This window comes from Perna viridis, chromosome 2 (assembly GCF_037379345.1).
Source record: "Perna viridis isolate PV_CMFRI_1.1 ecotype Kerala chromosome 2, ASM3737934v1, whole genome shotgun sequence".
NCBI lineage: Eukaryota > Metazoa > Mollusca > Bivalvia > Mytilida > Mytilidae > Perna > Perna viridis.
Window position 1 is genome coordinate 30,160,946 of NC_142446.1, and position 25,667 is coordinate 30,186,612.

The 25,667-nt window shown below is 32.2% G+C and overlaps 2 protein-coding genes across 4 annotated transcripts in view; one reads left to right on the forward strand and one right to left on the reverse strand.

Annotated features, from left to right (window-relative positions):
- LOC148624573 (regulatory factor X 4-like) overlaps positions 1-12,716 on the reverse strand; it is a 25,011-nt gene extending 12,295 nt beyond the window's left edge. For 2 of the 3 annotated variants that reach the window (XR_015919711.1, XM_088567264.1), the window contains exons 1-11: positions 12,588-12,716; positions 11,227-11,371; positions 7,551-7,728; positions 6,471-6,656; positions 6,193-6,258; positions 3,359-3,407; positions 2,787-2,891; positions 2,208-2,285; positions 1,700-1,863; positions 1,063-1,163; positions 388-582 (exon numbers count right to left, since the gene is read on the reverse strand). Coding sequence is in view for 2 of the 3 variants with exons in the window: in XM_088567264.1 (XP_088423390.1) it covers positions 388-582; positions 1,063-1,163; positions 1,700-1,863; positions 2,208-2,285; positions 2,787-2,891; positions 3,359-3,407; positions 6,193-6,258; positions 6,471-6,656; positions 7,551-7,728; positions 11,227-11,359 (1,255 nt within the window). In the remaining variant the exon portion in view is untranslated. The other variant, XM_088567265.1, reaches the window with a different exon arrangement.
- LOC148624574 (protoporphyrinogen oxidase-like) lies at positions 12,711-24,763 on the forward strand. Its single transcript, XM_088567266.1, has 11 exons — positions 12,711-12,832; positions 15,738-15,872; positions 16,194-16,305; positions 16,609-16,748; positions 17,263-17,413; positions 18,235-18,422; positions 19,342-19,402; positions 19,704-19,822; positions 21,229-21,342; positions 23,356-23,505; positions 24,507-24,763. Exons 1-11 carry the CDS (start codon positions 12,749-12,751, stop codon positions 24,717-24,719), a joined length of 1,467 nt encoding a protein of 488 aa, XP_088423392.1. The 5' UTR covers positions 12,711-12,748; the 3' UTR covers positions 24,720-24,763.
- Positions 24,764-25,667: the final 904 nt, after the last annotated feature.

The following is a 25,667-nucleotide window of genomic DNA, read 5'->3' on the forward strand; positions in this document are numbered from 1 at the left end:
GTTACGGCTTTCATTGATTGTTTACTCAAAATTTTGAATATCAAAAATGAAATAAACAAATCTTATGCATTATAGATGAACATTTTTTCTTGAAAAATCCTTATATAATTCGAAGTGGACAATAAGTCAAGGCTGACACTTTGCTGAAAAAAAGTATCGACTTATAGTCTGGAAAATACGGTACATACAATGCAGTAAGAAAAAGGTCACATGGAACTGCCATTTTTATATTTTTAGGATAAAGATCATCTGTATTTCATTGCACTTCAAAACAAGAGAAAGGATCTTAGGATTGCCACATTTTTTTTCCTTTTCCAATGCAGGAAAAAATAAGCAAAAATACTAGACTTACATGTTAAATGTAAAAAAAGTAACATACAAACTTACAAAACTTTAATTCTTCCTTTTTGATGTCAGGAATCAGAGCAGTCACTCGTCCCAAAATATCACTTTCATCTAGCTCCTCCCAATCTGCCTGAAATCTTTTTAACAAGACTGGATGGTGAAGTATTACTGATGTCAGAGTATACAAGTAGTTAATCTGTAACTGGGTCATCATGCTTCTATGGAATTCTTTATAAACTGAAAGTAAAACTCTAACTGTAAACATAAATGAATATATGGTCCTTTCAAATCACGATATGTTTTGGTATGTAGATATAGGGAATGGTTCATACAATCACGATAAGTTTTGGTATATAGATATAGGGAATGGTTCATACAATCACGCTATGTTTTGGTATGTAGATATAGGGAATGGTTCATACATTCGAACATGTAATATGAAAACATGATTCTTTAGGAATGGATTGCTAACACATTTTTCACTGAAAATTTACAAACTTTGTACAACATGAAAATCAGTAGCTACACAACAAGTAATCATGTTACTTGAAAACTCCTAGTGTACTAAATGACAGCTCAAGCCTTGCTAAAAAAAAACACAGAGGGAGATATATATCTCAAAAGTCATGTTTTGAGCGGTACTTTAAAAATCCTCAACATTAAATGGTTAAACGGAAGTATAAATGCAGCTTTAAAAAAGAGATCAGTCTTTCATACCAAGTAATTTCTGTGTTCTAATGAAGTCTGGTAATAAGAACAAGTTGTGGATCAAGCAGTCAGGAATGCTACCCAAAAACTCTATTATCTTCTCTGACAGTCTGCAGACAAGGAAAATGGGTATACAACATAAATGAATGAATTTTGTTAAACAGGAAGTAGATGTCCGACAGGCCTGAAAATGGACCCCACAATATGGGATCCATACTTGATGCTGAATCCCAAATATCAAGAAGTGGTGATTAGTAGTTGCTGAGAAAAATGTTATGAAAATAATTTCCCAGCACACCTGACCAACATTCACCATACTATAACCTGATTTTCACTATGTAAACCGGCAGGTGCTATGTATAAAAAGGTTTGTTTTTTTTTTAACATAAAGAAACAACAATATATGTTAAATTTGGTATATCATCTCTACAATCTCAGTGTTAAAATAAATCCCCTTGTTACAATGTAAAAAGATGTACTTCCAACCTATAAAGTGACAATGCTAAGAAGCTAGGCTATTAGATTTTTCTCAAATTCAGAGCAAGTTCAATTCATTCAATAAACTAATGTGTATTCAGCATTATGATAATGTTTTTGTTATCAAACTGGTGAACTAAATAAGATTAAAGGATAAATCTAGGACTACCTTTTGTTGAGAAAATCTGGTATCTTAGGAACTAATATATCATTGAAAACAAAGTACAAGGCTTGGTCACATTGTTCTACGATCATAAGGAACTCTGGCTGGTTCAGAAGAGGAAACATTCTCACAGGTAAACATGTCCAAAATTCAGATAAAAGAACAGGCACCTATTGAAAAAAAAACATAATTATAGGTAAGTCGGTATATGAATAAAAATTCAATTCCTTAAGATTACATTGGTGAGTTGAAGTAAAATGAATTAACTGCCAGTGGATAATGATTTTAAAATGCATAAAAATTTTTGTCTTTAGCATCTGGCATTTGTATAATTCTTTCTTGTGGTGTATCAAATAGTTTTGAGAGTGGTTAATAAACCTCTTCTTATAAAATGAATTCTCTAGACAACTATCAAATAGAAAATAAGGAAGGACTTGATTAAAAAGTCCACTCTATAAAACTTCTTGTATCCAGCATGAGGAGTGCATTCAACAATAACTTACGAACAGTATACCTCATCGAAATCAGCATTGACAACAGAGTTTATCAGAGTAATTGCATGGTCTTTATACATCTCTAAGAAATCATTAGCCTAAAATAAATAAATAATTGTTGAGTTGTAGTTCTTTATGCTATCAGTATTGATAATTTTTTTTAAATGAAAGCTGGAAGCATACAGAAAAAAATATATGGAGAAAATGTTGTAAGCACTCTGGATCTTTTTATTAACTTACAAGTCTCACCATATGGAAAGCAAATATATGATAAAAAACTACTGCATGCATATTTAATATGCCTAAGTCCCCTCCTTTGAAAAAAAAAAAATTTGTGAACAGATTTCTTTTTATTGGGGGGAGGGGGGGGTAAACGTTAAGTGCACATTTTGATGTTGTTAATACTCCATGGACAAAGATTCACTGTATTACATTTTGAACAGATTTTATGGATGTAATAGGAACCTTTTACATTAATCAACAATACTATACAGTTGATTCATAAATCACAAAAATGAATTAAATGTTTAAAACAGAAATGCTATTTAATAATGTACTCATTTGGGCAACAAAGTACACTGCATATTGTTTAATCTTACCAGAATTTTATATTTCTTCCTGAGTGGAAAGTTTTGTACAGTAGGAAATCCACTGAGGAATGGTTCTATGTCACTGTATCCTTCAGGTTTTACTATTTTCTCTTTCTGTAAACAAAGTTTTCTTTCAGAAGTATATTTCATCTGAGACATGCACATAATGTGATTTGCATAAAAACATCCAGAGTATATATTTAAAACATACCAATATATAAAGAATATGAACCAAATGATTTGACATGTTGAAAATTTTGTTTTTTTGTTGGGTAGGGGTTAGTTATTTGGTAGTAATACCTTACTTTTTAAACAAGATACACATACAACCCTATAACAGATATAATAGAAAGATAGAAAGCTTTATGTATACAAAACAATAACCTAAACTAATTCTAACAATCGATAAAAAGGTGTTCCATCAAGGAAAAAGCTGCATACCAAAATTTAAATTATTGAACCAAGATGGACTCCAAAATTTTATATAGCAGACTAACTTTATAGGACTCATGACTGAACCTACTAATGACATGGGCATAATACAGAGTAAAAACAAGCTTATGCACCATCTGTATAAATACCTTTAACACTGTATCACCGTTTGTTGCAGCTACAAATTTAAACTGACATCTAAAAAAAAAAAGAAGAAGAACAATAAACCTTTTTTTTTCAAACTGCAACAAAAACCATTAGAAAAAAAAGATCCAAGCAGTCTGAAAAACCAACCTTGGATTTAGTCTCATAATTAAATTAAAATCTTACAATACCCCGTAAGAAAAGAAGAGAGCTATTAATGGAACATTAATGTGATACCCTGCCACATAATGGTGAAAAAGGGGATGGTAAAATATACAAAATTGTTAAACTCAAATACATTTTGGATTTTAACCTGTATGGTACTGCACAATTGCACTAAGTTTCAAAAATGATCATTGAATCGTTCTCAAGATATCATCTGGAAAAAATCGGGGGATGGACAGACAGACACACAGATGGAAGGACAGCCCCTTTTTGGCCCTCAATTCCTAAATGGTTCCAGTCACAACCTCCAAAATTAATATCAACTTTCCTTTCTTGATATGGCTCTTTGTGGTACTGTTCCAAAAAGATCCACTCCTTTTTTTTTTCAAGTTATCATCCAGAAATCAGAAAAATGCTTGTTCTATTTGTGGTATGGCACCTTGTAGAACAGTTTTATGGAGATCTATTTACTCATTTACCGTAACTGACATACCGGTAGTTTTAATTATAACCATGAGGTCAGATGTGGCCACAAACTTTTTTCATTCAATTCTTTTTAAAATCGTGAATGTAGCAATTTAGTGTCATTTGATAACAAGCATTCTGACAGTATTGCTGATGCAATACAGTGTTCCCTTTCGGCCATTGAACTCTATGCCTTTATGAGATTTTTTTTATATATGTGAACTAACAATGAATGGTGTTATTTTTTAACAATCAAGAGAAAATAACTCTTGAACAGCAAAAGCAAATTCCATCAAAATCAAACCTGAGCTTCATTTTACAGTAGATAATAACATTTTTGCATTACAGAAAGCTGCATAAAGACATTCTCTTTCTATCACCTGGAAAGTTGAAAAAAACTTCGTTATTATGAATTAAAGGGCAAATAACTCTAGAATGACAGCAGCAATTTGCATCAAAATGATGAAACATAAAACTTTATGTAATTTTCTATGTCAAAGGGCCATAAGTTCCATATAAACCATTTTGCCGCAATAATATTTAAATTTAATTTGTAACTTGTCATGATAAGACTAGCTAACAAATATGAAATCAATTGGATGAGGCATTACAAAGAAAAATCTGGAAAACGTAAAATTTTATGAAATTTTCTATGTCCAAGGGACACAACTTCTGTAAAAATCATTCAACCGTAACATCATTCAAACTTAACTTGTAACTTGTCATGATAAGACTATATACAAAATATGAAATCAATTGGATGAGGCATTACAAAAAAAAAGTCCAGAAAACAAAAAAATTTATGAAATTTTCTATGTCCAAGGGCCATAACTTCTGTAAAAATCATTCAACCGTAAGGTCATTCAAACTTAACTTGTAACTTGTCATGATAAGACTATAACCCAAATATGAAATCAATTGGATGAAGCATTACATAAAAAAGTCTGAAAAACATAAAATTTCATGAAATTTTCTATGTCCAAGGGCCATAACTTCTGTAAAATCGTTCAACCATAATGTCAATCGAACTTAACTTGTAACTTGTCATGATAAGACTATATACAAAATATGAAATCAATTGGATGAGGCATTACAAAAAAAAGTTCAGAAAACATAAAATTTCATGAAATTTTCCATGTCCAAGGGCCATAACTTCTGTAAAAATCGTTCAACCATAATGTCATTCGAACTTAACTTGTAACTTGTCATGATAAGACTATATACCAAATATGAAATCAATTGGATGAGGCATTACAAAAAAAAGTCCGGAAAACCAAGTGTGACTGACGGACTGACGGACGGCACGACAGAGTGCAAACCTAAGTCCCCTTCGGCATTTGCCGAAAGGGGACAAAAAGTTATTACCTGTATATATATAATAAATACCTATAAAAATGCATTTTTAAATCTACAAATCCAAAACTACATCTTGCAGTCGAGAAAAGTTGGTTGTTGTGACTCCAATATTTTATATTTAGAACTATGCCTGAATCACTCTTCACAGTTTTCAAAGAAATGTGCTAATTTAATATTATGGAATTTCTGTGATCTTCACAGAAATATTTTTAGAATTTAAGCAGCAATCAACAATCACCTAAACATTGTACTTTATGTAATTCTTTTACTTTAATTAATACTTTGATATTTCAAGAAGATTCAAGGACCTTCCTCAAATACCAAGTTCTTGATTTTCCTACTTTGAAGCACTTCAAACACCTGAGCAAACCCTTAGTTATTGTCTGGAGATAAAAAAAAAAATGCTTGTCCCTCATTTCTAAATGGAATTTATAAAGATCAACGAACTAGTGTTCAAGTATCTGCCAAGGGTCTATAGACAATGACAACACCAATACGGCCACATACATGTATTTATTTTCTGTAAATTTTTTGTAAAACAAGGAGACAAGATGAGCCACATAGGATGCCAGGTAGTCGTATAAAATCACCAAGATTTTTGGGTTCAGGTATAAGGTCAGAAAAATATAAGAATGGGGAAAACATGAAACACTTAATTTTACTTAATAAATGTTTGTAATGTTCTAATGTGAACTTGTAAATATAATTTTCCTTTTATAAATACATATAGTGACTGGCCGAAAATACTCTTCATATGATTCTGTTATTTGTCATTAGGAGTTGGTAAATTACAATACATTCATGGTTTAAAAGTTTGCATAAACCAATGATAAGCTTTAATTTAACAGTTTACCTCTTCGGCACTGATGTAAAAAGTCTGTCTTCATTGTGAATAGGTGTTATTCCAAAATAATGGTATCTAGAAAAGAAAAAGAAATTGCCATGAAAGAGTTCAATACTGATGTAAAAATACACAATTTAAATGTTACAGCATTATTTTTCAGGGCTTTTGGTTACTTAAACCCTTGCTAGTGTTTTCTAAATTTCTAAAATGATACATAGCTACATACTTGGATTCTATTCTTTTTGTCTTTTTTGGAAATTAATGACTGGCAGTTGGGTGATATGTACCTTGAATGCCCTCTTACACCTAATCGTCTTGTTTTGATACAAGGGAACACTATTCTGACGACCTTTCCAAATGATGCCTGATTACATGGAGACTCATTGTTCCTCTGACAACAGTCACAATAGTATCTGTACATTTCTTGTCTTGCTATACTTGCATCTTCTTGTTCCACAAAATTTTCTGATAACCTAAAATGATATTTCTTTCCTCTAAGATAAAATGTTGCAATGCTTAAATAAAGGTCAATGATAGTAATTTCTCCTACAACTGATAAGCATCTCATTAATATTTATACTATTACATGCTTCTAGACTTATCCCGACAAGTGGTCAGATATTCACACCAATAGACTTGAATGGCATGCCAGACAGAGAAATAATCTGTAGTCATTTAAAGAGCAGTATGCCTTAAGGGAAAAAACTGAAACTTTGTATCAGCATTTGGACTGACCCTCTTTCTTATGCTGTCAGTACTTCATAACACATTTTGATCACTAATTTCAAAAGAATATAAGTTTACAGTTGGACAAAATTTAAGTTTATGCCATAAATATGACAGTTCTATAGCCTATGGATATAATTTGGTTATTATCTTTTAGTATGAGTTCATGGATTTTGGTTAAAACAAAGTAACTGTATATCTTCAAGGTGTCTCACTTAAAGACCAAAAAAGAAATGTTAGGTTTTATTCTAAATAAGAGTCTTAGAAGACCAACATGTCTTCCTGTTGAGTTGTACCAACAATCAAGCATATTGCATATGGTGTGTCTGTCTAGCATCATACAGGAAAGTATGTTCTCATCTTGAAATGAACATAAAAACAATTGACTATGGTTAATCAATACAATTAATAATGTAAAACAACATCCATCAATATTATTTTACTGATCTAAGAACACGTTTTTTTTTTCTTTAGTTGAGCACAATTTTATGAGGTTAAATACCATGGATGTAAAATGGTATTAATTAATCAATATGGTCATTAAGAATGTTCCATGTAAGCTAGAATTGCCCACTTGTATTTTATTTCTTGTTTACCATGAGCTCCAAGTAGACTTTATATCTAAAAAAACCTTATCCTACCATTGTTCAATTATAGGGGACTGTATTTTACCAGAACCAGTGCAATTACTCAAGACAATAGTATCCGATATGTAATCATCTTTCTTCTGTACGTGGCATGAGGTTGTAGTAGGACTCCCTATTTCCACTAAATCTCCCAATCCATTTCCTGTCTTTCTCAATTCTTCAATTAATGTCTCTAAGAAAAGAAGGTCAATACTTGTGCGTGTACATGTGTATTGTCTAAATTTACAATTCAAGCAGAAATAAGATAGGGTTTGAATTACAGATTGTTTGAGATCTGTGACCTATTTTATATTAAAGGGACAATCGAAATTAAGAATATCTAGTGATCAGTCATATTCACAAAACAGAATTCATGTGTCAAAGACAAGTAAAACATTCAAAAGAATCAAGTACAGTAACATATTTCTTTGTTAAACACTGCATATTACATGCTGTGAGGCAATTTACCAAAAGTCCGAGAGAAAATTTTTATATCAGCAGAGGTATCTAGTGTTGATATCAATACTTATATTGATATAAAGATATTTCATTGCAAGGGCACTAGTAGAAGATGAGGTCAAAAGCAACTAGAAATCATCTCTGTGGATGCCGTCGCGGCAATGAAGTCTTATAAACAAATTTGATTTAGGTGATCAACCTACAAGCCAAATATCAAAAGCCCACAGCAAGACAATAGAGTTACAGCCTGGACAAGAGTTTGTCCACGAAAAAAAAATATAGAAATTTGACCCTGAGATCAAAGTTCAAGGCAATAGCCCACTATCCACATTGTCATTAGGGTGATCTACAAATACCCACATGCCAAATATCAAAAACCCACACTGAAAGAGAAAAAAGTTACAGCCTGTACATAAGTTTGTCACTGAAAAAATAGAGGCTCTAGAGAGCCTGAATCGCTCACCTGATCAAAATTAGGCTTTTTAGTTTTCTAAAGCTGGACTCTTGACCTTACTGTACAATTGTCACAAGAATCATTTAATCATTAAAGAGCATTTAAGTTATCTACCAGGTTTTCATATTATAAAACAAATCTCTCATAGTCATTTTTTTACTCTTCAAGGGCAATAAAATTTGACATTGGTCAACAGATCTTTATGAAAATTTCGACATAGGCCGGTCTCACCATGCTGATCAATTTTATCCTGTCAGAATTTAGCTCAACCCATTTGTTCACAAGTTTTTTTTTTTAAATCTTCAATTTGACCCTCTATGGTCTATTTTAGTATCATTGGCTATGGTTTTTGCCAGATCAAATATCCTCACACAAAAATTGTTAAGGATTTTGTAAGGTACATTTATGCAAAGTTTGGTTACAATCCATCCAGTACTTCAGGAGAAGATATTCAAAGTTGGAAATACAAAAATTCTTTAAAAAAATCCATTTCAGTACCCATAACTCATTCATCCATCAAGGCATCTTTCTGAATTTCAGCATGGGTCAATCCAATCAAGAGGAACAATTTTAATCCCTGCCAGATTTTTAAAAAAAACTATTTCATGTCCTCTTACTCATTCATTTGTCAACAGATCTTTCAGAAAATTTTGCGAAGGTCCATCCCATCATGCTGAACAATTATACCCCAGCAATATTTAAGCTACACCGAAGTGTTTTTGAGTTGTATGCATAAATCTTTAATTTGACCCCTATGGTCTATTTTTAGTAACAGCAGCCATGATTTTTGTGAGATCAAAAGCCCCCACACAAGAATTGTTAAAAATACCCTAAGGAACATTCACACAAAGTTTGGTTACAATCTGTTGAGTAGATTAAGAATAGAAGATGTTTGAAAAAGTTAACAGACAACGACGACATTGGCTTTTTGGCTAGGTGAGCTAAAAAGGAATTTGATGTTGGAGTCAATATTCAAGGTCATATGCCACTATCAATCATCTTTACGTGATCTACCCACATATTAAATATTACCAGGTATAAGCCCAAATCAAATGACAAAAAAAGTTACAGCCCGGAAACAAGTTTATCTGAAAAAAAGGAAATTCACCTTGAAGTCAAAGTTCAAGGTCATAGGCTAATATCCATGGTACGCGATACATCATCTTTAGGTGATCTACCCACATGCCAGATATCAAAAGTCCAAACTGAAAGACAAACTAGAGGCTCAAGTGAGCCTGAATCGCTCACCTTTTCAACCAATTGCTTATTTGAAAAACTTGAGGAATGGGACAGGCTAAAAATTTAACTAAATTGTCAAGTGCAGGAAATGTTTTTAATAGCATTTTTATGACCTGAACCAGAATTTTGCTAAAGGCAACAGTTTTCAATTATTCTCAAAAAACCGTCTTCCGACCCCTATGTTCCGTTTTTAGTATAGGCAGCCATATCTATTCACAGATTTAAAATCATAAGTCATTTCGAGCACAATACACTAAGGAACCACTATTCTTATTTTCATTAAATGATCATATATGGTTTTAAAGAAGATTTTCAAAGTTGTACATGTGGGAAAAAAAATTAATAATGGTTTCAGGAGTCATTACTCTTACATCGGTAGAATCATTTTGAAAATTTCGGAATTGGTCAGTTTCATGATACTGAACAACATTACCACTGCAAAAATTTTGCTTAAAGCAACGATTTCTAAGTAATTTGCAAAAACTGCCTACCGATCCCTATATTCTATATTTAATAACAGTGGCCATGTTTTTCATTTTGTGTGGGATATCCTAAGGAACAAGGATGCCAACTTTCATTGAATTCTGTACAATGGTTTTAGACCCATGCAAAAAAATGGCAAAAAACTGTTTCAGGGGCTGTAACTACTACATCAGAAGACGAATCGTTTTAAAAATTTTGGCATACATCTGTCATATAATGCTGAACAATATTACCCTGCAAAATTTTGCTAAAGGGAACAATTTTTGAGTTATTTGCAAAACCCCTATATTTTATTTTTAGCAACAGGGGCCATGTTTTTTCATGGATCAAAAATCCCAACTATCATTTTGTGTAGGATATCCTAAGGAACAATTATGCCAATTTTCATTGAATTCTGTACAATGATTTTGAGAAAAAGATTTTCAAAGTTGTACATGCAAAAAATTCAAAAAAAAAAGCGGTTTCAGGGGCAAAAACTCCTACATCAGTTGACAAATCATTTTGAAAATTTTAGCATAGGTCCATCTCTCTATGCTGAACAATTAACCCATCTACCAGAATTTCACCAAAGGCAACGGTTTTTGAGTTATTTGCAAACAAATGATTTCAGACCCCTATGTTCTATTTTTAGTAATGGAGGCCATGTTTTTTCAAGGAACATAAATCCCAACAGTCATTTTGTGTACAATCATTAAGGAACAATCATGCCAAGTTTACATACTGTCAGTTAAGTAGTTTCACAGGAGATTTTCAAAAATTTGTTGACACCAACAAAGACAACAACGGACGACAAGTAATGGCTTAAGTTCCCATGGCCAGGTGAGCTAAAAAGTTAGTCTGGACACGAATTTGTCAGTGAAAAACAGTAATTTGACCTTAAGATCAAAGTTCAAGGTCATAGGCCAATATCCATCATAAGAGACACATTAGGGCCCTAATAATCTACCACCATTAATCTTCCAATCAATGCAATGTACTTGCAATTTAATTGTAAAAACCATCATTGACAAATATATTGATATTGATAAATGATTCCTAAGTGTATTTATCATGAACCTGTTTGAGGGTCACATAGTGCAACTGAAGATATAATGGGATCCTTTTGGTGTATCAAACACATCATACATTCCTCCAAGGTCAATGGTATATACTGTGGTCTTTGCACATAATAAGTTAATTCTCCAACCATTGTAACAATGGACTGAAATAAAAAACATTAGTTAAGAAATACATGTACATACCATTTGTGTAAAACAACACAAGATTACAATCCTGTCTACTATATACATTTTGTAATTATTGGCAACTCTATGAAAATATATCTAGATTAATGCCTACGAACATTGTGAAGAATTCTAGTTACTTCAGCACCAGGATATTTTGGTACTGAGACAAATCTGCACATAACATACTAAAATCTAGACATAACAGCCTTTAAATAAACAGATTAGCACTTTGTTTATTTTTTCTTATTATAACCTTACAGTATATGTATACTGTAAACCATGATTTTTTTACAGCAGTTATTGATAAAAGGACAACAACAGCATTATAAACAATATCTTTATTCACTCATATATTTCATGTAGAAAACTATCAGATCATTGAAGACCAGCTAGGATCAACCATATTCCACACAAGAATAAGCACTAGATTAAAATTAAACTTAAAGTGTAATACAAAATGTAGTTATACAACCAATTTCAAGCTTATCAATTAGTGTTCTGTTAGCATTTTATTCATATTCTTCTTTGAAAAAATTTGTAATACACAAATTTCCAATCCACACATCATTATTTTACATACATGTAAAATTTCTTCCCTATTGGGATGTACTTGTGTTGGTCCTGACATGTCTTTTTACACAGGTACCAATTTGTCTGCATGCCAAAGTATCTTGTTACCTTTCAGAATTCTAGACATTTGGGCACCACAACATAAGGTGACAAATGTCTTCCAAAATTAGGCTGATTTGTTTTGGGTGCCAACATGTCTTGGTACTGAAATGTGTTTTCACACCGGTGCCGATTTGCCTGGATGCGGAAGTTTTACCAATTATGAATACCATATACGTATTTTTTATCATACAGAAGAGTTAATAGAACTAGTGTATCAGTTCAAAGCAAGAAGTTAAATATAAATAGTATAAAAATCCTTGTTCAAATTTAAAAAAAATTATATACTGCCTCATAGGGTACAACTTAATTTGACCACAGAGGTTGAAACCTGAACAGATGAGGCAAGTTATGCCTATGGACACAACATTCAAGCTTAAAACACTCTAAAAATGGCCAAAAATCCCAAGTCCAAAAAGGGGGGAGGTGAAACCCTCCTACAACCAAACCCCTCTTTCAAAAAATACTTCACAACATCCCAACCCGCAGATAAAAACACATAAAAATTAGATTAAATCGCACCTTCAATGATTGAGCCAACTGTCTTGGTCCTGGTGGTTATCTGTCAATGACAACATAAAAACACATACACAGCTGTCAAACTCTCCCGCCATATTTTCATAAACAGGAAGTTTAGAAGGGGCGTTACTCGATTTCCATGCTGTACTAGTTTTTGTAGTAGCATGACAGCTGTAATTGTTGGTGGAGGTATCAGTGGTCTTGCTTCAGCTTACTACCTGATAAGAAACTCAAGTCCTTTTCAAAGGGTTCGTTTTGATATTGTTTCTTTAACTCTAAAAGTATTTTTGACAAACCTCTGGAAATCCGAAAGGGTTACAAAATTGTCTTGATGAACTATTTCTTTATTGCTCAAACTGAAAACTTCAAGTGAATGCCAGTATATCCATAGTTATAGTCTTCAATTCAAATGGAAGGACATTCTTAAATATGTTCAGATATAATAATAATAATAATAATAATAATAATAATATTATTGAGACAGTAAAACAATATTGCTACTTAGGAATAGTACTACTAAGATATAATGGAAAATTCAATTTACCCATAACCACTTTAATGGAAAAAGCTCAAAAAGCCTTTTACAAAGTGAGGAAAACTATAACTTTAAACAACCCATGTAAATTATTGGAAAAACTTTTTGATTGCTTAATATGACCAATTCTTTTATATTGTAGTGAAGTTTGGGAAATATTTTGTCACTTAAAAGAAGTCACCCATATGAAATTCATTAAAGAAATTTTGGGAGTTAATTGCAAGGCATTTAATGATGCCTGCCAGGGCAGAACTTGCTCAGCTCCCTCTTAAAACTCTAATTCATATTTCAGACATAAATTATTTAGATCACATCTATTTTTCTGAAGGTACATTGCTATATTAAATTTTCAATGCAACTAAAAATCACAATCTTTGGGTAAAAAACACTATAATTACCAAATAGACTTGGATATTCATATATTTCCAATAAGAATATGACTATCAAAAAAGATATTAAAAGTGTAAAACAATGATTGATTGATTGTTGGGGTTTAATGCCTGAGCAGCAATATTTCAGCTATATTCAGGTGATGAACATGAAAGTGGTGATAAAATGAACATGAAATTATGATGATGAAATTATAAAAGGGATGGGACACAAGGATAATAGGGTTGACAACTTTTGTTTGCCGCAAGATAAAGGGGAGGGATGGGTAGGGTCGGGCAATTTAGCCTCCTGTGGCGGAGTGCAAAAGTTCCTACTCCTATCAAATACCACAGCAGGGTTCTTTAACGTGCGAGGAACGTGGCGTCTTTCCCAACACGGTGCACCACTATGGTTTGTGGTAAGGTTTTCCGTATTATAGCCTGACAACCCCAGCATTTAACATACCAGGGGTATCCCATTCCACCACCTGGGGCACACATCTCAGTTGCTCTGTGGGCTCTTACTTCATTGTCCCCTTTATGAACAAGAAAGACAGAAATTATTGATATAGTGGATACTTTGGTTCCTGGCTTTACAGATTACAATACTAGATCCAAAATCAATATTCTTTTAAATAGTAAATCACAAACTATTTTGAGAATGTCCTCCACATTTATACTGAATTACTTGAAATTAGAGATATAAGTCTCCAATAATATTGAATATGACAGAAATATTAACCAGTTATAATGTTATATCTTAAATGTATCATGTTTCACTATAATGTACATTATTGTTGTAATAGGCCATAACCATGCACTGTAATTGAGTTTGTAAAGTATTTGTATTTGTATTATATGTAGGTATCTGGGACATTCTGCAAGTTATTGTTCTTTTCCAGTTTATTGTCATTGTCTGACAGCTTATTTTTTTTTATCTTTACCCAGAACCATACAAATATTTTTTTAGATTTTTTTTATGTTCTGAGCATGACGTACTGGTAGTTTGCAACGTTAAGGTCTAGATTTTATCACTGCTGTTAATTTGTTTTTAAGTAGTAGACTTTGTAAGAATCATGGGAAATCTGTGAAATGTGATACACCCCAAAAAAGGCTACATATTTTTATTTTTGTAATTACATTGTTTGATGTGTCTTTATTATGAAATGTGTAATTATTCATTCCAATCTGTCTGCTCTTAGAAGATAATCAACATTGAAAATCCAATAGATTCTATTGTATTCGAGTATCATTTACAGAGTTATCTCCCTTAATTTCTGAAATCTACAGTGTATTCTATATAATTTTTATCTCCTAAGAACACAGGTTATATGAAAAACTGAATGTTAATTTCTGTTCACTATGGCAATTCAAACAAAATATCTAATATAAAAATATGTAGGCTTTTTACTCATGAATCACATTTTAGCTAGAGTGTTACTTAAATATTTTAGTTTTTTAGGGTTAACTTAGCAGAAACTGAATCTGATTTACACCAACCCTACGAATTGAATTGTTTTTGTATAAACCATTTGAACTCTATACCGTAATGGGGAAAATAAACCAACAAGATGGGGTTCAAACCCCTTGAACCCTTCATCTGGATTTGCTCCTGGCCTTCTGCCACAGAAATCAAATTGTCATTAATAAAGTACATATTTATACCCCATAAACAAAGTTATGGGAGGGGAAAGGTTTCACCCTGTCTGTCTGTCCATCTATCCAAACTAATTTTTAATATAACTGTGTATGTTATGGACGTTTGAACTTAGGCAATTTTTAGGAAAACTTGGTCTCGTGTATTGTCTGCAACTCTTCCTCAATGACTTGCAGGCTTCTTATGAAACTCAGTGGAGTGTTGGATTACCATGTGGAGATGTATGTATTGTCAGGAGTTAATTATATTCTACTATTGTGTTGTCAACCACAAAATATTACTGATTGCTGTTTGGAGTTGGGTCTTTCAGAAATGGCAGCAAATTGTGTGTCAAAAGTGCTTAGTCTATCCCAATTAAATTGTGTCCAATATGAATTGTATGTCCACATTGGGTGGTTACAAGTTACATTTGACCTATCAATATACAAATAGAAATTTACCCACAGTTTTTAGTTTCCCATAATAGTATAAATAATGAAAATAAAATATTGATGACTGAAACTATTTTTTTTATGTATATCTTGATCCTTATTCTTATCTTTCTACAATTAATCAAAAAGTTGTCTGATATTGTTATGTTATTGAAATTATAGATCATACTGTTAGAGGCCAGTGACAGATTAGGAGGATGGATACAGACAACCAGACAAGATGATGGCGCTATATTTGAACATGGGCCTAGGAGTTTAAGACCCCAGGGAAAAGCAGGAAGAAACACCCTATCATTGGTAAGAAAATCTACATGGCTCCATGTTCTCCTCATAAATCTGATACAAAGCAGCTCATTTGGCTTTTCGCTATAAGTATACGAAACTGCCCACAGTGCATTTGAACAGTACTAAAAATGATGTTTGCATGACTGAATGTGTCTGAGGTGATCACTGCGACAGTATTGGGATCCTTACTAAATCATGAAAATTACAATACTTGTGACATGTTGGACAGTTACTACATTTTATGTGAAAGTCTGAAAATATAAATGAAATATAAAAAAAGTAAAGATGTAAATATACTGTAACTTTGTTTATGATTTTATGCTTATTTTGAAGGCAGCAGAGTTAGGACTGTCAAATGATATTATAGCAGTGTCTACTAAACACCCTTCTGCAAGAAATAGATATATATATGTCAATAGGAAACTTCACCAACTGCCTAATGGAGGTAGGTTTTCAAATGATCTTAACATTTCTGGTATTATCTAGTGATAGAAAACTATTGTACTAGAAGGTGGCGCAAAAGCACAATTATATTTATTGGAAACTTTTATCAAAAAGGAAGGTATTTTAAAAGATGAAAAAGTTTTATCTATATGGCATGTTCAGTATAAAATGTGAAATGGTGTCAACAAATATTGCAAGTAATTTTTAGGCCTTTGGGCCTGGTTATTCAGGAGATTTATCTGATGGTTAAAAGTTATTCACTTCATTTTTGATTATTTATGTGCCATGTACTGGTTTCTTTTAGGATTCAAAAATATATTTTTCAAACAGCCACCAATGTCAAAGTCTTTAGTGAGCATAATCCTTAAAGAATTGAAGGTACCAAGATCTGAACTGGAAGATGAATCGATTGAAAGTTTCTGTAGCAGGAGATTTGGAAAAGAGGTAATTATTCCTATGAAATTGTACTACAATTTTCCATACCATGAAAGAAGGGTTTGAAGGGTTAAATAGATGATGGCTACTTTTAAACATTTTTCTTCAACTTTATATAATTTGCTTATAATTCTTATGTCAAATTGCAAATTTTGAAACTCTTTGACCACTGTGCTATGTCAAAAATATAATCCAAATTCAAAGCTGCATTAAGTTCATACTCGTTCCGACTGTTCTGAGTTTGATCTCTGTGGTCATATCTAGCTGTGTCCTGTAAATATGCTATCAAAAGTTAAGTATAAGTGAAGTAAGGTTTTCAATTTTGTGTGTAACGCAAAATTCATAACTGCATTTTGGTGAAAAATGACAATTTTCTTATATCACTTGCATATAGAGCAACAGTTTAGTAACACTAATCCCACAAATTCGATAATCAAATTCAGAGGACAAAAACTGACAGAAACAAATGAAGAAAAAATGCAACCCTTACATACAGTGATCTATTTTTTTTTTGAATTCATAGGTAGCAGATTATTTTGTTAATCCAATGTTTAGAGGAATATTTGCTGGTGATATAGCAAAACTTAGTATCAAGTCCTGTTTACCAGAAATTTACAAACTGGAAAGAGAATATGGATCTGTGGCCAGGGGAATGATGACAGGCAAAAAAGAAGGTACCAACTTCAATATCTTAAAATATCTATATTTTTACAGAATGTTGGCAGTTTTGAATTCATAACAGAAAGTATCTCACCAAGCCCCTACTGGGCAATGCTGTGATGTTCTCTGGAGACATTCAGAACTGACATTTCTCTTGGTGGCTACTTGATAGTTAATTTGAAGTAATGTTGTCATTTGAAATTGCCAATATTTATTAAGTTTCATTGCAGTAGGCTAAGATGGAAAAAAAGAAAATAGACATGTGCTCTCCATTGCTGATGAGATTTGAAGTTGCATTTGATCCAGCACTCGTACAAAATTTGTTTATCAAAATGGTGGTGTAGTATGCACATCTACAAATCTTCACAACATATTCTACCAACTAAGCAAAAAAAAGCCTACTTGTTGTTTCAGAGCAGTTGCATTTACATGGTCTTCTATTGTTGAGAAATGTGAAAAGTGATTTAAGTCCCATTAATCCGATCAAAATGACAGTATACCCTATAGTATTCATTTTTATCAATTATATCTGCAAACCCAACCAAATATGGAAGATGTTGAAGGAGTTGTGCTCACAAGATCTTACAAAACAGACTTCTTCAATTACCTTGTTCTCAGTTGTACTATGGCGAAAGAACATAGAGAGAAATGATGACAAATGAAATAAATATGTCCTCATAATGGAGATCAACACACCATTTTATTCATTAGTTGTGGCAGCCACAAAACTTCTGAAATTATTGAAGAAATTCAGAATTAATCGTAGTAACAGTATTCTTGACCTATTAAGTCTAGATTAATACATAATACACCGGAATATATTATCCTTTATTAGTTGACCCCGAGATATATGCCAGAAATGATATAGAAAGGGCAATGAAAGAGAAATGGGCAACATGGTCTTTAAGAGGTGGTATGTCAATGCTGTCAGAAAGATTGGAAGACTTGTTGTTGAGATGTGGAGTAGAAATTAGGAGATGTTCACCGTGTAGAAAACTGATATTCAATAAACACAGTGTACAAGTAAGTATGATGACATACAGAATAACAGCAATTTTAAGGTTGAGACAGAAAATACCACAGCTAGTAGACTTAAGTTTTTGTACATTTATGTAATTTACATTCAGTTTCTTTATTTCCGTGGAAACAAGGGACTCAGACCATTTTGAACTGATTTTTAGGCGTGTTTCATTGTGTAATGTTTTTTCCACAGTGGCAAGATTTTGAAAGGGACAGTTGTGATCACATGAGTGTTTTAACCCTGCCATATTTTTGTGCCTGTCCCAAGACAGCAATTACTGGCCTCTGTATGTCGTGTTTTGTTTTCACCTTTAGTTTATTTTTATTTTACTTGAGTATAAAGGGGCAACACTTTCACTGTACCTGTGTATAATGATGTTTTGGGGTAGCCTGCCCTGTGGTGTGAGGGTTTTCTCATCATTCATTGAAGACCAATAGGTGTCTTCAGCTGACATTTTCATCCAGGTGGGGTTGTTGTCTCTTTGGCATATTATCCTTACCTATTCTCTATATATGTTATATTATTTACTAGTATTGGCCATGTCACGTCAGTGTTATGTAATATTGTCATTCGAAACTACTGATATTTTTCAGTATCACAGCCGTAGCCAGAGATAAGAATTCAGGCAGTAAGAACAATGTAAATTGATAAAAGTTGCTGATAAATGAACATATCTATCCTGTACATGTACAAAATCTTATGAGTTCTTTTCTGTATTTCTGATACTGTGGTTGGATAAGTTGACAAAAATATGGATAAATGGTAAGGCAAGAAAACACACACTTACTCAAACAGAAGTAGTACAAACACATATAATTGTGTAGAATATTTAACTTAGACAAGAATAAAAGCTGCCTGTCAATAAATTATTACATTTAAAGATAGCTTATGCTTGTCTTTTTAATCTTTTTTTTTTGCCAGGTAGTTACAGATACAGAGTCTATCAAGGCTGACCATGTCGTATCATCTGTGTTGTCACAAAGTTAGTCAATTACCATATTTTATATTATAATCCAGGCTTCAATAAAAAAAATACTAGTTAATTTCCAAATACCAGGATATGTCACAAAAATTTTGGAACTGCACAAATGAAAAATAATATCAGGCTCTTTTAAAATTGCCTGCCTGTACATGAATGCCTCAGCATAGTTGTTAGTTTTGTAACATTGCTATTAAATGATAAGTTTTAAGTGTTAGATACTCTTTTTTCTAACAAGAGTGATATTTTCTTCTAATTGGGAATTTGATAGAATCTTACCTGTATGCTTGTTCCGATTTTGTAGATTTATCCAATATGTTGAGTGATCAACATCAAGAACTGTCAGTTCTCCTGAACCAAATACCTGCTGTAACCTGTGTTGTTGTTAATGTAGAGTATAAAAATTATACTCCTTCTTTTGAGGTTTGTACCCATAGTAACTGCATTTGATGCATTATGACCTAGAATTAATACTTTATGAGGGGATTTGGAGGTCCAGTTAAAAAAAGTTGTGAATGTAATATTCACTGTAAGTAAAAAAGTTTTGTATCTGAAACCCTGTATATTGATTTTAACATAATACCTTTTTGCACTTTTAATATATATACACCTGGAACAGTTTGAAGACATATTTGTGCCATTGCTGTTGTTTCCCTGATGATGTTTTCAAATTTTTTTTCTAAACACCTTGAGATATTGAACTGATTTTTTGTGTGCAAGTGAATATTGATGAGTTGCAGATCAAGTTTGAGTTCTGTTTCAGTTCATTAATTTTTGATGGCGTATTGCCTCCAGAACTAGAAAAATTCCTGTTCATTTTTGTTTTCCAGACCTTTTTTAAATGCCTTGTATCTGAATAATGCATTACTGCAGGCAGGGGCATTTGTGCCGACACATCTAGTTTTCAGAGGCTTTAGAATGGAGAAATACTATTCATGGAGAATCCATTTTATTATTGTTTTACTACAGGCTGGGCACTTACTTCACCCCAAGCAGGATAAAATTATTAACAGCATCTATTGTGATCATTCAAGAAATCCTTTGGATGATTTGACTTCATACCAGTTGTGATACCTTCCATTTTAATTGAAATATATATTTGTATGTGTCTGTCGGTCCTTTGATAGTTTAAAGATGATCACTTAAGAATTAATCAAAGTGTTTTTTTAATCAAAACAATTGAAAAAGTACATGTTCTACAAAATACAGATCATGATCGATTTTCTGCACAATCTATTTGAAGTATTTTGGTTATGCTGTTTTAACATTTGTTGTCCCCTTTTTGTGATTTTCACGTCATAACATGAGAACTTAGAAAAGGTGGTTTATCAAACTTTGCATGATGGTTTACAAGTTCAATTTTCAGTAGCATAAATATTTCTTTGAGTTATTTAGGTTTTTAACATTTGTTATCCCCCTTTTTGTGATTTTCAGAATAACATGAGAACCTATTGAAAGGTTTTTATCAAACTTTGCATGATGGTTTACAACAAATCAAGTTCAATTTTCAGTAAGACAATATGTCTTTGAGTTTTGCTGTTATAAACATTTATCATCTTGATTCTTTAACTGGATGGTTTATTACCCAACAACATGGCAGAGAATCCCTATTTTCTTTATGGTAGAAAATAACCTACTTCCAGATATAGTTACATATGTTTTTTGTTATATTAAATTGTCTATAGATTTAGTTTTTGTCTTTACAAAGATTTTATAATATTCTTTTAATTTTTACAGCATACAAATTTTCAGGTCATAACTATTTTACATGTACAATGTGCTTGTAAGATGGGAAAACAAGTCTCACAAATCTTTTTTTCATCTAACAGGGTTTTGGACATCTGTTGCCATCGTTTGAAGACCCATGTGTACTGGGAGTTATTTATGATTCATCAACCTTTAAACAACATGATAGTGCTAAATACATATCGACTAGATATACAGTAAGTAATATCTATTAGAATGGTAAATAAAAGGTAAAAGTACATTTAATTTTCATACTAAAGGAAGTTTATGTTAGGGTTCATTTACAGAGGTTATCACTTTTAAGATAGCTAGTACCTACATTTTGTATATATTTATGGTGTTTACTTTAGTGCAGAATGTATTTTACAACCAAGAATATGATTGGCATTGTGAGTCTTATTTCTAATTTTTATACTTCACCACACAAAGTGGCAAGGTATTTTGTTAAATCCTCTGAAAAGTTGTGTGTCTGTTCATCCATCTGTCCATTCCGGAAAGTTTCCAGCTGATAACTATCGAAAATATTGAAGGCACTTTTTCAAACTGAGTATCATACAAAACAGATCATATTCAAATTTAAGTTTGATCAGATTATTTACACAAAAGTTATGGCATTTTCACTAATTTTTACCCCCAAAATGTTTTGATGAATTAGAGTACATTGGAATATTAAAAAATAGTGAAATTAGTTCTGTTTTGGTATTAAACAGTCTCGATACACTTTAAATTTTTATCTTCATGGCCGCTGTTACTAAAAATAGAACATGGGGGTCAGACAATAGTTTTTTCGCTTATACAAGGTATCTCCAAAACCGTTAGGTTTAGCTAAATTCTTACTGGGTAAAAGAGGTTTAGCTAAATTCTTACATGATGAGATCTATCTGTGGTCAAATTTTCATATTGATATGTTAAGCCATGTTGGAGTTATTGCCCTTTTTCGACGTTTTTTTTTTCATTTTTGAATGTTATTTCTTTCAAAAATCTTCTCCTCTGACACAACCTGACCAATTGGAACCAAACTTGGTATGAATGTTCCTTAGGGTATCTTGCATAGAACTGATGTGGGGATTTTTGATCCGTTGAAAAACATGGCCGCTGTTACTAAAAATAGAACATGGGGGTCAGACAATAGTTTTTTGCATATACAAGGTATCTCCAAAACCTTTAGGTTTAGCCAAATTCTGACATCAGATAAAAGTGTTCAGTTTGATGAGATCTGTCTGTGGTCAAATTTTTATTTTAATATGTTAAGCCATGTTGGAGTTATTGCCCTTTTTCGACATTTTTTTGCTATTTTGAATATTATTTCTTTCAAAAATCTTCTATTCTGACACCACTTGACCAATTGGAACCAAACATGGTAAGAATGTTTCTTGGGATATTCTGCATAGAACTGATGTGGGGATTTTTGATTCGTCAAAAAACATGGCCACTATTACTAAAAATAGAACATAGGGGTCAGACAGTAGTTTTTCGCACATACATGTATCTCCAAAACTATTAGGTTTAGCAAAATAATTTCCATAGCTGAAATGACCCTTATTATAAGGCCTTCAAAAGTCATCAGAGATCAAAGTTGTCAGGTGACTCCTGTAAGAGTTATTGCCCTTGAAAGATGAAAAATGACAGTTTTTTTTTTAGTTTTCAGCCAATATCTTTAAAACTATAAAAGAAAGAAACTTTCTATCACTGAAATGATCCCTATGATAGTCCTACCAAAGTCTTCTTGAGTCAAAAGTGTTGGACAACTCCTTGTTAAATTTATTGCCCTTGATAGACAAACTTTAACCAGGTGAGCAATTCAGGCTCCTGGAAGCCTCGTGTTTCAATTATAATGGAGTTGCCTTATTGGAATGCTGAAAAAGAGGAAAGTTAGTTCTCATGAGATTGTGGAGTCTAGATTAAGTGTGAAGTTGTTCCTATTTGATGATTTGTAAGGATTTCTCTAGATTTTCCATAGGTTTTGTCTTAGTAGGTTTTATCTATTAAAAAAATCGAAAAAATAATGGGATTCCATAAAGTTCTCAAAAACATTTCAAGGTGTGTTTAATGAAATTATGAAAAGAAAATTGAGGGTCACTGAGCAAAAAACAGTAATGTTATAAAGTGGATAAAACCTGAGGAGTAAAAAAATCTGACAAAAATGGCTTAACATAAGCAGCGAACATCCTTAAAATTGCTAGTTAACGTCTCATAAAAATAAATTGCAGGTTATGTTGGGAGGTGCTTGGTATGATGAATTAGTAGACAGACTTGGAAATCTTAAAGACTCAACGATAGAAGATTTTGCTGTGAATGTGCTTAGAGAACAATTAGGGATCCAACAGGATCCTTCTAATGTTATTGTTTCGATACAAAAGGTACTATAAAACTGTATAAAACCAACATCTGGTTGGAAGAAGTTCTCACAAATTTTAGTAACAAGATTTTTCATAGTATCACTTGGACTAAACAATACATATGTTACTGGTTCCAGAATTGAAATAAATATCTCTGAACATGAAATTTATCATTTCATGCTTACATACCAAACTGTTGAATTCCTCAAAAATCTAGTATCAAATATGGCATTATTTTTATTTTCTAAGGCAGTAATCCTCACTAGTATTCAATAAGTTAATTTCAGATGAAACATGCTTTCTGATTGGATATAAAATTTTTTCCATTATCTCATAGACCAAATTTTGTCGTGTGACCGTGACGCCATCAACATTTTTCAATGGTTTACTTGTTGAATTTTGATACTGAAATTAAATTTTATGGAATTGCTGTTATATTTTTTGGTCTATTTGAAATAACCTAAATGCCCATGGTTCACTCTTAAAAATAACCTGCTTTGAACCACTTGATTGACGTTATTTCTTCATAGGCTGAAAAATATAACAGTCATTCCTTAATGAAAGTTATGCATCAGTTTTCCATTTAAATTATCAATACAAATATGCATACCAAAGTACTTCATCCACTGTTATCTGGTCCTTGATGAATTATGAAGAAAAAATATATTTGGAGTCCAAACTAAATGTTTATTTAATCAGCTGGAATTCTGTCATGTTATTTCAACCCTCGTTCCATAATGAAGGAGTTTATAAAAATGACTTTTAAAATTTGCCAGCCCAGTTTAAGCTATTTGAAGTATAGATATGATTAAAATCCATAACCACATCAGTTTCAGAGAAGAAATGTTTTAGTCACAAAGAAATGAAAGATTTGCGTGTTATAGTATCTTAATACTAAAAACAAAAAAATTAATCCCTTCTATTTTCCAAAGGTAATTGTTTTATAATTCTTACCACAACACTATATCATATCATTGGTGCTAATTTAATTGACTCAACTATTTTATTATTTCTTTTTTTAGAATTGTATCCCACAGTATTATGTTGGACATGGTAAACTTGTTGATTCATTGGACAAATATGTTAAGGACAATGAATTACCATTAACCCTAGTGGGGTGCTCTTATAAAGGTGTTGGAATGAATGACTGTATAAACAATGCTAAGCAAGCTTTAAAACAGTTTGACAGAGGCATAATTGGAAGTGCAACAAGTAATGAAGTGCCTGTTAGATGATACGGTGGAAATTTTTTAGATAAATAAAGTACTTAATTGTAAGATTTGAGTTTAAATTGAATTTCATTTTTATTCCCTATGTACAAAGGATTATTATTCAGTTTGTGAACACAACTCTTGTAATCTTATCAAGAGCATCATAAATCCATGTTTCTATAAGAAAGATTGATTACTTAGATACAAACCTGGGTGGATCCAGGATTTGAGTTTGGGGGTGGGGGCGTTAATTGAATTAAATGCCATGAAAAGCAAGGCAAAAAGTATGATGGTGTGAAAATTATGGTGAAAATTTTTTTTCTTACCGATTTAGGGGGTGTACACCCAGTATGCCAGTCATTGGATCTGTGCCTGATGAAGTACTTGACAGAGATTCTTCATACTTTGTGAATTAAATGCTTTGTATGGCACAGCTTGATACAACCACAGAGGTTGAACCCTGAACAATTGGGGCAAGTATGGACACATCATTCAAACTTGTTACAGCTTTGAATTTTAATTATGATGAGACATTTGACACAGTATTAGAATTTGACTAGTATCAGTTGGGGCCTTAACCCCAAACCCAATACTTAACTTCTTTTTATGGTTTGAAACCTTGTTATAAAATTTGATAAAGATCAATCATTTAATATTCAAGTTAAAGCATAAAAAACAAGTGTCTATGAACAACGATGACAGCAATATACCATTATGGAATCAGTTTGTTTGCAGTCACATAAAAATCAATTCCTAATCATCTTCTGAATTCACCAATGTACTACAGACACTTTGAAGTCAGCCTCATATCTTGACTTTAAGAGATTTGTTGAAAGGGAAAACTCATAACCAAACTACATGACAAATGCATTCCATATCATCAACTTTCCTTTCATCTTCAGTAACTGTGTATGGAATTTTCATATCACAACTTGTATGTTAAAACTAAGCTTGCCAAAAACTACTTACACT

What these genes read in the sequence shown, in the direction of transcription:
- LOC148624574 (XM_088567266.1), top strand. Translation starts at nt 12,749, where the DNA reads ATGACAGCTGTAATTGTTGGTGGAGGTATCAGTGGTCTTGCTTCAGCT. An exon ending in ACTCAAGTCCTTTTCAAAGG is followed by an intron (nt 12,833 to 15,737) that starts GTTCGTTTTGAT and finishes TTGAAATTATAG; the next exon opens with ATCATACTGTTAGAGGCCAG. An exon ending in TCAATAAACACAGTGTACAA is followed by an intron (nt 18,423 to 19,341) that starts GTAAGTATGATG and finishes TTTTTTTGCCAG; the next exon opens with GTAGTTACAGATACAGAGTC.